At 38.6% G+C, this 13,800-nt stretch overlaps 1 protein-coding gene across 1 annotated transcript; it reads left to right on the top strand.

Annotated features, from left to right (window-relative positions):
* The first annotated feature begins 12,473 nt into the window (after positions 1 to 12,473).
* Positions 12,474 to 13,401, top strand: LOC116859443 (olfactory receptor 4S1-like). The gene is given in 3 exon segments (XM_032844744.1): positions 12,474 to 12,915; positions 12,918 to 13,163; positions 13,166 to 13,401. Coding segments are annotated over 3 exon segments (924 nt in total).
* The last annotated feature ends 399 nt before the right edge of the window (positions 13,402 to 13,800 follow it).

The raw sequence follows: 13,800 nt of genomic DNA on the forward strand, positions 1-13,800 counted from the left end.
TTATTTATTCATTCATTTAATGAAAAAATATGAATTTAGAACTATTATGTGCCAGGCATATTCTAAACACTTGAGATATATTAGATAACCAAACAGACAGTAAGTCCTGCTTCATACAACTCATGTTCTAGGAGAGGATGCAGACAATAAAATAAATATAAATTGATTATATAATATGTGCAATGGAAGCAATATGTGCAATATGTGCAATGGAAGGAAGAAAAAGTGGAACAGAGTAAGGAAAATTGGGAATGCTGAGATGTTGCAATTTTGAACAGGGTGATCAAATAGTTGTCTTGAGAAAGTGTGTTTGCAAAAAGACTTCAGGGGCGTGAGAGAGTTAGCCAATAAATATTTACGGGAAGAATGTTCTGGGTAGAAGGAACAACCAGAGCAAAGATTCCAAGGTGACAGCATGCCTGGTGTGTTTGATGAATATTATGGAGGCCAGTGTGCTTGAAAGGAGGGAACGGAGGGGAGAGGCAGAGGAGATGAGGTCAGAGAGGTAGTGGGGATGGGCCTATGTAGGGTACTGTGCATTGTGGCAGAGGTCCTGGGTTTTACTCTGAATGGAAGGGCACCCACGGAAGGGCTTGGAGGGAGTGCTCCAGCTGTCATGAGGAGAGCAGACTCGGAGAGCAGAATGTGGTAGAGGACAATTAAGGGAACCACTAGGAAGGAAGGGAGAGGTGGCTGTGGCTCACAGCAGGGAGGAAGCTGTGGACATGGTAGAAGTAGATTCTCATTACATTGTGAAGGCAAAGACAAAATAAGTCTTAACTGAATAGGTGTGAAATGTGAGAAAAGAGGAAACAAGGATGACTCCCAGATTTTTAGGCTGACCATTCAGAAAGGTATGGTCACATCAATGGAGATAGAAGTCTGTCAGGAGAATATATTTTCTGGGAGAGGGAAGGTGTTCCTTTTGGACATGTTGAGGTACACAGGGCAGGCATTTATTCATTAGTTTATTTTACAAACACACCCTGAACTCACTATGTGAGTGCATATTGTGTGCAGACATTGAACATTATCTATACACAAGTGATCAGAAGCCTTGCTATCAAGCAACTGAGAGTCTAGTGGGGGCATATAAATGAACAATTAGAGCACAACATCATCATGACAGTGTGCCCCAGAAGCAATGGAACATAGAGGAATTGATGGGTATCCTTATCTTTTTAAACCTTTTTTTTTCTTTTTGGAAATTTCACCACATGTATTTCTTTAAATTTGAACCATCTTTCATGCATTCTGTTCTTTATTCTGGGACTTCTTTTTTATTGAAGAATAGTGGACAGACATACAGTGTTACATTAGTTTTAGGTGTATGACTCCGTAAATCAAGAATTCTGTATATTACACAATGTACACCATAAGCATGGTCACCAGATTGTACCATACAACATTGTTACACTATCAACTAATTAATTAATTTTTATTTGAATATAGTTGACACATGATGTTACATTATTTTCTGGTGTACTACTTAGTGATTTGACAAGTTTATACATGAAGCTATGTTTGCTACAAGTACAGCTAACCATCTATCCCATTATATCACTTTTACAATATCATTGACTGTATTCTTTATTCTCCGCGTTTTATTCCTGTGACTTACTCATTCCATAACTGAGGCCTGTGTCTCCTCTCCTCTTCACGCATTTTGCCCAAATCGCTATCACCTTCCTCTTTGACAATGATTAGTTTGTTCTCTGTATTTATATTTCTTTTTTTTAAATCATTTTTTAAAAATTTATTTTCAGCATAACAGTATTCATTGTTTTTGTACCACACCCAGTGCTCCATGCAATCCGTGCCCTCTCTAATACTTACCACCTGGTTCCCCCAACCTCCTACCCCCCCCACCTCTTCAAACCCTTCAGATTGTTTTACAGAGTCCACAGTCTCTCATTGTTCACCTCCCCTTCCAATTTCCCCCAACTCCCTTCTCCTAACTCCCTATGTCCTCCATGCTATTTGTTATGTTCCACAAATAAGTGAAACCATATGATAATTGACTCTCTCTGCTTTACTTATTTCACTCAGCATAATCTCTTTCAGTCCCGTCCATGTTGCTACAAAAGTTGGGTGTTCATCCTTTCTGATGGAGGCATAATACACCATAGTGTATATGGACCACATCTTCCTTATCCATTCGTCCGTTGAAGGGCGTCTTGGTTCTTTCCACAGTTTGGCAACCGTGGCCATTGCTTCTATAAACATTGGGGTACAGATGGCCCTTCTTTTCACTACATCTGTATCTTTGGGGTAAATACCCAGTAGTGCAATTGTAGGGTCATAGGGAAGCTCTATTTTTAATTTCTGGAGGAATCTCCACACTGATCTCCAAAGTGGCTGTACCAACTTGCATTCCCAACACCAGTGTAAGAGGGTTCCCCTTTCTTCACATCCCCTCCAACACATGTTGTTTCCTGTCTTGCTAATTTTGGCCACTCTAACTGGTGTAAGGTGATATCTCAATGTGGTTTTCATTTGAATCTCCCTGATGGCTAGTGATGATGAACATTTTTTCATGTGTCTGATAGCCATTTGTATATCTTCATTGGAGAAGTGTCTGTTCATATCTTCTGCCCATTTTTTGATATGATTATCTGTTTTGTGTGTGTTGAGTTTGAGGAGTTCTTTATAGATCCTGGATATCAATCTTTTGTCTGTACTGTCATTTGCAAATATCTTCTCCCATTCCGTGGGTTGCCTCTTTGTTTTCTTGACTGTTTCCTTTGCTGTGCAGAAGCTTTTGATTTTGATGAAGTCCCAAAAGTTTATTTTGGCTTTTGTTTCCTTTGCCTTTGGAGACATATCTTGAAAGAAGTTGCTGTGGCTGATATCGAAGAGTTTACTGCCTATGTTCTCCTCTAGGATTCTGATGGATTCCTGTCTCATGTTCAGGTCTTTTATCCATTTTGAGTTTATCTTTGTGTACAGTGTAAGAGAATGGTCGAGTTTCATTCTTCTACATATAGATGTCCAGTTTCCCAGCACCATTTATTGAAGAGACTGTCTTTTCCACTGTATATTTTTTCCTGTTTTGTTGAAGATTGACTGACCATAGAGTTGAGGGTCCATATCTGGGCTCTCTACTCTGTTCCACTGGTCTGTGTGTCTGTTTTTATGCCAGTACCATGCTGTCTTGGTGATCACAGCTTTGTAGTAAAGCTTGAAATCAGGTAACATGATGCCCCCAGTTTTATTTTTGTATTTATATTTCTGATTCTGCTTTTTGTTTAATTATTTTGTTTTAGATTCCACATATGAGTGTCATCTTATGGTTTTTGTCATTCTCAGTCTAATTTCACTTAGCATAATATCCTCTAGGTCCATCCATGTTGTCTCAAATGGCATGATCGCATCCTTTTTTATGGCTGTGTAACAGTCCGTGTGTGTGTGTGTGTGTGTGTGTTTGTGTGTGTGTATCACATTTTCCTTATCCATTCATCTTCTGATGGGCACTTAAGTATCCTTTGTGTTTCGGCATTTGTAAATAATGAGAAATAAACATAGGGGTGCATGTATCTTTTTGAGTTAGAGTTTTCATTTTCCCTGGGTAAATACCCAATAGTGAAATTTTTGGATCAGATGGTATTTCTATTTTTAATTTTTTGAGGACCCTCCATACTATTTTTCACAGTGGTTGTACTATTTTACATTTCCACCAAGAGTGCATGAATGTTCCTTTTTCTCCGCATCCTTGTCAGCACTTGCTATTTCTTTTCTTTCTTGATTTCAGCCATTCTAACAGGTGTGAGGTGATATCTCATTGTTGTGATTTGCATTTCCCTGATGATTAGTGATATTGAGCATCTTTTCATGTGTTTATTGGCCATCTTGCATGTCTTCTTTGGAAAAATGTCTGTTCAGGTTCTCTGCCCACTTTTTATTTATTTATTTATTTATGGTGTTGAGTTGTAGATGTTCTTTATATATTTTGCACATTAACCCTTTATTGGATATATCATTTGCAAATACCTTATTTATTCAGTAGGTTGTCTTTTTATTTTGTTGATGGTTCCTTTCACTGCTTAAATGCCTTTTATTTTCATTGTAGTCCCACTAGGTTACTTTTACTTCATTTTTCTTTCCCTTAGGAGATGTAGCTAGAAAAATGTCACTCTGGTCAATGTCAGAGAAATTATTGGCTGAGTTCTCTTTTAGGATTTATATGGTTTTGGATCTCACATTTAGGTCTTTAATCCATTTAGACTTTATTTTTTGTGTATGGTGTTAGAAAGCAGTCCAATTTTATTCTTTTACGTGTAGCTGTCCAGTTTTCCCAGCACCATTTTTTGAAAAGTCTGTCTTTACTCTATTGTATATTTGTCTCTCCTTTGTCATAGATTAATTGATCAAAAACATGGGTTTACTTCTGAGCTCTCTGCTCTGTTCCATTGATCTATGGGTCTATATTTGTATCAGTACCATACTGTTTTGATTACTACAGCTTTGTGGTATTTTTTGAAATCTGGAATTGTGATACCTCCAGCTTCTTTCTCAGGATTGTTTTGGCTATTTGGGGTCTTTTGTGGTTCCATACAAATTTTAGTTTTATTTGTTCTAGCTTTATGAAAAATGCTGTTGGTATTTTGATAAGGGTTGCATTGAATCTGTAGATTGCTTTGGGTACTTTGGGCATTTTACCAATATTAATTCTTCCAACCCATGAGCATGGAGTATCTTTCCATTTGTTTGTGTCATCTTCAATTTATTTCATCAGTGTTTTATGGTTTTTGGAATACAGGTCTTTCTCCTCTTTATTTCCAGTATTTTATTCTTTATGGTGTAGTCGTAAATGGTATTTAAAAAATTTCTCTTTCTGCAACTTCGTTGTTAGTGTACAGAAATCCTACTGGTTTCTGGGTATTAATTTTTTAGGTGGTGTCTTTATAATTTTCTATGTAGAGTATCATGTTATCTACAGATAGTGACAGTTTAACTTTTTTTTTTTTTTTTTTTTTTTTTTTTTTTTTACTGATACGGATGCTCCTTCCTCTCTCCCTCTCCACCACTCTTTTTCTTCTTTCTTCTTCCCTCCCCCCCTTTCTTTCTTCCTCCCTCTCTCCCTCCCTCCCTCCCTCCCTCTCTCCCTTTCTCCCTTCCTTCCTTCCTTCCTTCCTTTTCCTCCTTCCTACCTCCTCCTTTCCTTCCTTCCTTCTTTCCTTCCTTCTTTCACCTGATTGCTGTGCCTAGGACTTTCAGTACTGTATTCAATAAAAGTGGCAAGAGTGGACGTCCTTGTTCTTGTTCCTGACCTTAGAGGGAAAACGCTCAGTTTTTCACCATTGAGTATGATGTTAATTGTAAGTTTTTCATATTTGCCCTTTATTATGTTGAGGTGTGTGGTATGTTCTCTTTCTTCCTATTTTGTTTAGAGGTTTTTGTTTTGTTTTGTTTTGTTTTTTTTTGTTATTGTCATGAATGGATGTTGAATCTTGTCAAATGCTTTTTCTGTGTCTTTTGGGATGATCATCTAATTTTTATCCTTTGTTTTATTGATGCGGTGTATGATGTTGACAGCTTTGTGAATATTAAACCATCTTTGCATCCTTGGAATAAATCATACCTGATTGTGGCAAATGATCTTTCTTTTTACGTATTGTCAGATTTGGTCTGCTAATATTTTGCATCTATATTCATCAGGGATATTGGTCTATAGTTTTCTTTTTTGATGATGTCTTTGGTTTTGTTATCAGGCTAATCCTGGCCTCATAGCATGTATTTGGAAGCTTTCTTTCCTCTTCTATTTTTTGAAATAGTTTGAGGAGAATAGAGATTAAACTCTTCTTTATTTTTATTTACTTATTTATTTTTAGAGAGAGAGAGAGAGAGAAAGTGAGTGCAGAGGGAGAGAGAAAATCCAAAATCCAAAATCCAAAATCCATGCTGGGCAAAATCCATGCAGGGCTTGATCTCACAACCCTGAGCCAAAATCAAGAGTAAGACACTTTGACCAACTGAGCCACCCAGGTGCCCCTAAATCTTCTTTAAATGTTTGTCAGAAATTCACTGTGAACCCATCTTATCCTGCACTTTTATTTTTTGGTATTTTTTTTAGTAGTTGTTTGATTACTAATTCAATTTTATTACTTATAATTGGTCTATTCAGATTTTCTAGTTCTTCCTGGTTCAGTTTTGGAAGGTTGTATATTTTTAGGAATTTATCCATTTCTTCTAGGTTGTCTAGTTTTTTTAGCATAGAATTTTTCATAGTATTCTCTTATAATCATTTGTATTTCCACTGTGTCATTTTTACTTCTCTCTCATTTCTGATTTTATTTATTTGGGTCCTTTCTCTTTTTTCTTGATGAGTCTGGCTAAGGGTTTGTCAATTTCGATTATCTTTTTAAAGAACCAGTTCTTGGTTTCATTGTTTGTTTTTTGCTTTTGTCTTTGTATTATTTATTTCTGCTCTAATCTTTATTATTTCCTTTGTTCTACTCACTTTGGGTTTTGTTTGTTCTTTTTCTGGTTCCTTTAGGTATAAGATTAGATTGTTCATTTTTTTCTTGTTTCTTGAGGTAGGCCTTGTATTGCTACATATTTCCCTCTTAGAACTGCTTTCATTATGTCCTAGAGATTTTGGACTGTTGTGTTTTCATCTTCATTTCTCTCCATGTATTTTTTTTTTTTTAATTTCTTCTTTGACACCTTCAGTGACCCACTGGTGGCTTAGTATCATTTTGTTTAGTCTCCAGGTTTTTTTTTTTTTTTGTGTGTGTGTGTTTTTTTTTTTTTTTTGTGTGTGTGTGTTTTTTTTTTTTTTCCAGTTTTTCTTTTCCTTGTGATTTATTCTAGTTTCATAGTGTTATGGTTATAAAAGATGCATGGTACGATTTAGTCTTCTTAAATTTATTGAGGCTTGTTTTGTGGCCTAATATATGATCTATTTTGGAGAATGTTCCCTGTGCACTTCAAAGTAGTGTGTATGCCATGCGTTTGGATGTTTATAGCAGCAACGTCCACAATAGCCAAACTATAGAAAGAACCTAGATGTCCATCAACAGATGAATGGATAAAGAAGATGGGTTATATACATACAATGGAATACTATGCAGCCATCAAAAGAAATAAAATCTTGCCATTTGCAACGACATGGATGGAACTAGAGGGTATTAGGCTTAGTGAAATAAGTCAATCAGAGAAAGACAATTATCATATGATCTCCCTGATATGAGGAAGTTGAGAGGCAACGTGGGGAGTTTAGGGCTTGGAAAGGAATAAATGAAACAAGATGGGATCAGGAGGGAGACAAACCATAAGAGACTCTTAATCTCACAAAACAAACAGGGTTGCCAGGGGGTGGGGGGTAGGGAGAGTGTGGTTGGGTTATGGACATTGGGGAGGGTATGTGCGATGGTGAGTGCTGTGAAGTGTGTAAACCTGGTGATTCACAGACCTGTACCCCTGGGACTAATAATACATTATATGTTAATTTAAAAAAAATTAAAAAAAATAGTGTGTATGCTATTGTTTTTGGATGAAATGTTCTGTATGTATCTGTTAAGTACATCTGGTCCAATGTATCATTCGAAGACATTGTTATTGTATTATTGTATTGTATTATTGTATTACCATCATTTTCTCTCCTTACATCCTTTAATATTTGCTTCATGTGCTTAGCTGCTCCAGTGATGGGTGTGTATATATTTACAATTGTTGTATCCTTCTGTTGGATCGATCCCTTTATCATGATGTAATGCCTTTGTCTCTTGTTAAAACCTTTGTTTTAATGTATTTTGACTGATATAAGTATTGCCTCATGGCTTTTTTTTTTTTTCACTTCCATTTGCGTGATGAATATTTTCCTATCCCTTCATTTTTGGTTTGTATGTGTCTTTAGGTCTGAGGTGAGTTTCTTGTTGGCAGCATATAGATGAATCTTGTTTTTTAAATCCATCCCACCACTCTATGTCTTTTGATTGGTGCATTTAGGACGTTTACTTTCAAAGTAATTATTGATAGCTATGTAATTATTGCTATTTTTAAAATTTGTTTTCATAGTTCTTCTTTGTTCCTTTTTTTCTTTTAAAGATTTTATTTTATTTTTTGACAGACATAGATCACTGTAGGTAGGCAGAGAGGCAGGCAGAGAGAGAGAGAGGGAGGAAGCAGGTTCCCCGCTGAGCAGAGAGCCCGATGCGGGGCTCGATCCCAGGATTCTGGGATCATGACCTGAGCCGAGGGCAGAGGCTTTAACCCACTGAGCCACCCAGGCACCCCTTCTTTGTTCCTTTCATTTTCTCTTGCTTTTTCTTTGTGATTGATGAATAGCCATAGTGTTTTGTTTGGCTTTCTTTTTATGTTTTGTGTATGTATCATAGGTTTTGCGTTTGTGGTTATCATGAGATTCATATATAGCATCCTAAGTAAATAGCAGTGCATATTAATTTGATGGTCATTTAAATTCAAACACATTTTATATTTATTTTATTTATTTTACCTTATTTTATTTTTTAATTTAAATTCAATTAGCCAACATAGAGTACATAATTCATTTCAGATGTACAGTTCAGGAATTCATCAGTTCACATTCTGTATTTAAAAAAAACTCAGAAAAAGGATAAATCTTTTTCTTTTTCCTTTTTCTTCCATTTTTACTTCTTTCTCCACATTTTTAAAAAGAGATCTTATTTATGTATTTGACAGAGAGAGACACAGAAAGAGAGGGAACACAAGCAAGGGGAGTGGGAGAGGGAGAAGGGCAGGGAAGGCGAGGGCGGCTGATGTGGGACTCTGTCCCAGGACCCTGGGATCATGACCTGAGCAGGAAGCCGACACTTAATGACTGAGCCACCCAGGTGCCCCCTTCTCCACATTTTATACAGAGCTGTCATATGTTACATCTTTTTATTCATAGTCTTTAAATATCTAATTATGGCCATTTTTTTCCCACCTAAAGAAGCCCCTTTAAAAAAAAAAAAAAAGAAGCCCCTTTAACATTTCTTGTAAGGCTACTTTAGTGATGATTAACTCCTTTATCTTTTGTTCTTGGAGAAAGTTTTGGGTCAATCTGGTTTGATCTGGCTTCTTGTGGCTTTGTTTTGGAATGCTGCCAGGACTGGCCTCTGACTTTCCCAGTACCTGGCAATGGTTTCTTTACTGGCCTCTAGGTGTTTCGTTAGAACCTAACTAACTGCCTCTAACATTAAATGTTCTTTTATTTATTTATTTATTTTACTTATTATTATTTTTTATTATGTTCTGTTAGTCACCATACAGTACATCATTAGTTTTTTAAAACTACGGGATTTTTTCCTGTGCCCAAGGACAGAAGGATCTGTTCCAAGTCCCTTAGAACTATTCCTCGCCTCTCCTGCTTATAGCATCAGGGGTGGGGTTATCTTTGTAACCACATCTCTGTCTCTCTTGCTGTTCTTTTGCCATTCTACCTTCGGTTGTTTAGTAGCTGTTCAGTCAGCCCCCAGCTCTTCTGGAATAGTTCTATTAATAGGTACAATTTGGTGCGTTCTGTGGAGGATGTGGGTTCAGTCTTCTTATGTCACCATGGAAGTCTGCCTTTTTTTTAAACTTTGAAACTGAGGTCCTGAAAAGTTAATTGATTTGCCAAAGTTCACAGTTAGTATATAGCACAGCTGGGACCTTGTGATAGTGTGGTTTGTAGTTAGAACTCTGTCTTTTGGTCTTTGTCCCCATTTGTAGCACATAGCTTCTAAAACCCTTGAATTTCCTGAGTGGTGAGAGTAAGGTGTCTTTCATTATGTTAATGAGGTGACCTTTGGAATGCCCCTAGGTCATCTAAGGATTGGGGCTGGTTGCCTGGGGAAACAACTCTGTGACAGCAAGGTTGGTACTTTCAATTCCCTCCCTGGAACTTGGGGGAGGGAAGGGGGACTAATGTTTGAATGATGGCTGATGGCCAATGAATCACTCATGCCTAAGTAAGGAAGCCTTTATAAAAAAACCCCAAAGGAGGTTTTTTATCCATTTCGAGTTTATCTTTGTGTACGGTGTAAGAGAATGGCCAAGCTTCATTCTTCTACATATAGCTGTCCAGCTTTCCCAGCACCATTTATTGAAGAGACTGTCTTTTTTCCACTGTATATTTTTTCCTGCTTTGTCAAAGATTATTTGACCATAGAGTTGAGGGTCCATATCTGGGCTCTCTACTCTGTTTCACTGTCTATGTGTCTGTTTTTATGCCAGTACCATACTGTCTTGGTGATCACAGCTTTGTGGTAAAGCTTGAAATCAGGTAACTTGATGCTTCCAGTTTTATTTTTGTTTTTCAACATTTCCTTAGCAATTCGGGGTCTCTTCTGATTCCATACAAATTTTAGGATTATTTGCTCCAGCTCTTTGAAAAGTACCAGTGGAATTTTGATTGGAATGGCATTAAAAGTATAGATTGCTCTAGGCAGTATAGACATTTTAACAATGTTTTTTTCTTTTGATCCAAGAGCATGGAATGAATGGTCTTCCATCTTTTTGTGTCTTGTTCAATTTCTTTCATGAGTGTTCTATAGTTCCTCAAGTACAGATCCTTTACATCTTTGGTTAGATTTATTCCCAGGTATCTTATGGTTCTTGGTGCTATAGTAAATGGAATCAATTCTCTAATTTCCCTTTCTGTATTTTCATTGTTAGTGTATAAGAAAGCCACTGATTTCTGTACATTGACTTTGTATCCTTCCACGTTACTGAAAAGCTGTATGAGTTCTAGTAGTTTGGGGGTGGAGACAGGAATCCATAAGAATCCTAGAGGAGAACATAGGCAGTCACCTCTTCAATATCAGCCACAGCAATTTCTTTCAAGATATGTCTCCAAAGGCAAAGGAAACAAAAGCGAAAATGAACTTTTGGGACTTCATCAAGATCAAAAGCTTCTGCACAGCAAAGGAAACAGTCAACAAAACAAAGAGGCAACCCGTGGAATGGGAGAAGATATTTGCAAATGACAGTACAGACAAAAGATTGATATCCAGGATCTATAAAGAACTTCTCAAATTCAACACACAGAAAACATATAATCATATCAAAAAATGGGCAGAAGACATGAACAGACACTTCTCCAACAAAGACATACAAATGGCTATCAGACACATGAAAAAATGTTCAACATCACTAGCCATCAGGGAGATTCAAATTAAAACCACATTGAGATACCACCTTAAACAAGTTAGAATGGCCAAAATTAGCAAGACAGGAAACAACGTGTGTTGGAGAGGATGTGGAAAAGGGGAACCCTCTTACACTGTTGGTGGGAATGCAAGTTGGTGCAGCCACTTTGGAGAACAGTGTGGAGATTCCTCAAGAAATTAAAAATAGAGCTTCCCCATGACCCTGCAATGCACTACTGGGTATTTACCCCAAAGATACAGATGTAGTGAAAAGAAGGGCCATCTGTACCCTGATGTTCACAGCAGCAATGGCCATGGTCACCAAACTGTGGAAAGAACCAAGAGGCCCTTTAATGGATGAATGGATAAGGAAGATGTGGTCCATATACACTATGGAGTATTATGCCTCCATCAGAAAGGATGAATACCCAACTTTTGTAGCAACATGGACGGGACTGAAAGAGATTATGCTGAGCAAAATAAGTCAAGCAGAGAGAGTCAAGCATCATATGGTTTCACTTATTTGTGGAGCATAACAAATAGCATGGAGGACATAGGAAGATGGAGAGGAGAAGGGAGTTGAGGGAAATTAGAAGGGGAGGTGAACCATGAGAGACTATGGACTCTGAAAAACAACCTGAGGGTTTTGAAGGGGCTGGGGGTGGGAGGTTGGGGGAGCCAGGTGGAGGGTATTAAGGAGGGCAGGTATCGCATGGAGCACTGGGTGTGGTGCAAAAACAATGAATTCTGTTATGCTGAAAAGAAATAAAAACAACAACAACAACAACAACAACAACACACCAAAGGATGGGGTTTGGAGAGCTTCTAGGTTGGTGAACAGGTGGAGATTTGGTGACAGTGAACTCAGAGAGCATGGAAGCTCCATGCTCTTACCACAAACCTTGCCTTATGGATCTCTTCCATCTGGCAATTCCTGAGTTATATCATTTTATAACACATCTTTTTCTGAATTCTGTGAGCTGCTCTAGCAAATTAACCTAACTCAAGGAACGTGGTCATTGGAGTCTTTGATCTATAGCCATTAGGTCAGAATCCCTGGTGATAACCTGGGTTGCAAGTGGCATTTGCAGTGCGGGGCAGGGTCCAATCTTTTCGGCCTGAACTCTTAACCTGTGGGATTTGAAACTATCTCCAGATACATAGTGTCCGAATTGAATTATAGGACACCCAGCTGGTTTCTGAGAATTGCTTGTAGATATGGGGAACTCTTCTCCCTGCATTGCAGTTTGGTGTCAGAATCATTATTAGACCTGAATAGAGTTTTCTGATTCTCTGGATTTAGGAAACTTTCTTATGTCACACAATTTGTGTCCTTGCAGAGCTAAGTACTTTGTTGGCGCTCAGGACAGAGAAGCCATGGGAATCAAGAACAACGTGACTGAATTTGTGTTGTTCGGCCTTTTCCAGAGTAGGGAAATGCAGCACGTGTACTTTGTGGTCTTCTCCCTCTTCCACGTGCTCACTGTCCTGGGGAACATTCTCGTCATCATCACCATCAATACCAGGAAGACCCTCAATGCTCCCATGTATATCTTCCTCAGCCACCTGTCTTTTGCCGACATGTGTTATCCATCTGCTACCACACCCAAGATGATTGCTGACACTTTTGTGGTGCGCAAGACCATCTCCTTCAGTGGCTGCATGACCCAACTCTTTTCTGCTCACTTCTTTGGTGGCACTGAGATCTTCCTCCTCACAGCTATGGCCTATGACCACTATGTGGCAATCTGTAGGCCTCTGCACTACATGACCATCATGGATTGGTGGAAATGTGGCCTGCTGGCTGGGGCCTCCTGGGTGGAAGCTTTGGGAATTCCATCTTACAGACCCTTCTCACAGTCCAGCTGCCCTTTTGTGGGCCCAATGAGATCGACAACTTCTTCTGTGATGTTCATCCCTTGCTGAAGCTGGCCTGTGCAGACACTTACATGGTGGGGCTTATTGTGGTGGCCAACAGTGGCATGATCTCCTTGGTGTCCTTTATCATCCTTATTATCTCCTATGTGGTCATCTTATTGAACCTGAGAAGCCGGTCATCTGAGGGCCGGCCAAGGCTCTGTCCACATGTGGCTCACACATCATCACTGTCCTTTTGGTCCTTGTGCCCCCCATGTTCATGTACATTCATCCCTCCACTACCCTGGCTGCTGACAAGCTTGTCATCCTCTTTAACATTGTCATGCCACCTTTGCTGAACCCTCTGATCTACACGTTGAGGAACAACAAAGTGAAAAATGCCATGAGGAAGCTGTTTAGAGTAGAGGGGAGCATGGGGGAGAAGTGACAGTCCAAGGAATCACATCCAGCCTGGAACCTGGGAAACTTCCCATTTTATAGCATCTCCAATTTAATGCTTGTAATGACAACTGTATAATAATACTGATAATCCCACATACTCCTTTAAGCCTTCATTTACTAAATATTAATTGATTGTCTGCAATGAGTGAGGCACTGGGGATACACATAAGAGCAACATGTAATCTTTACCCTCAAGGGGGTCACAGTCCAGGATGTTCTTAGGGTGATACTTAAGGGCTCATTCAGGAAGCCGGTGAGGTTTACCAATGAGGGAAGGTCTAGGAAGGCTGAGTATCTCATCTACACCATGGACAATAGTACTAGACAATTCCTTTATTGTGGCTAACACAGTGCTCAATGGCATTTATTCTCTTTGCTCATGATA

The sequence above is a fragment of the Lontra canadensis genome, unplaced genomic scaffold (assembly GCF_010015895.1).
Source record: "Lontra canadensis isolate GAN:19392208 unplaced genomic scaffold, GSC_riverotter_1.0 scaffold154, whole genome shotgun sequence".
Taxonomy (NCBI): Eukaryota; Metazoa; Chordata; class Mammalia; order Carnivora; family Mustelidae; genus Lontra; species Lontra canadensis.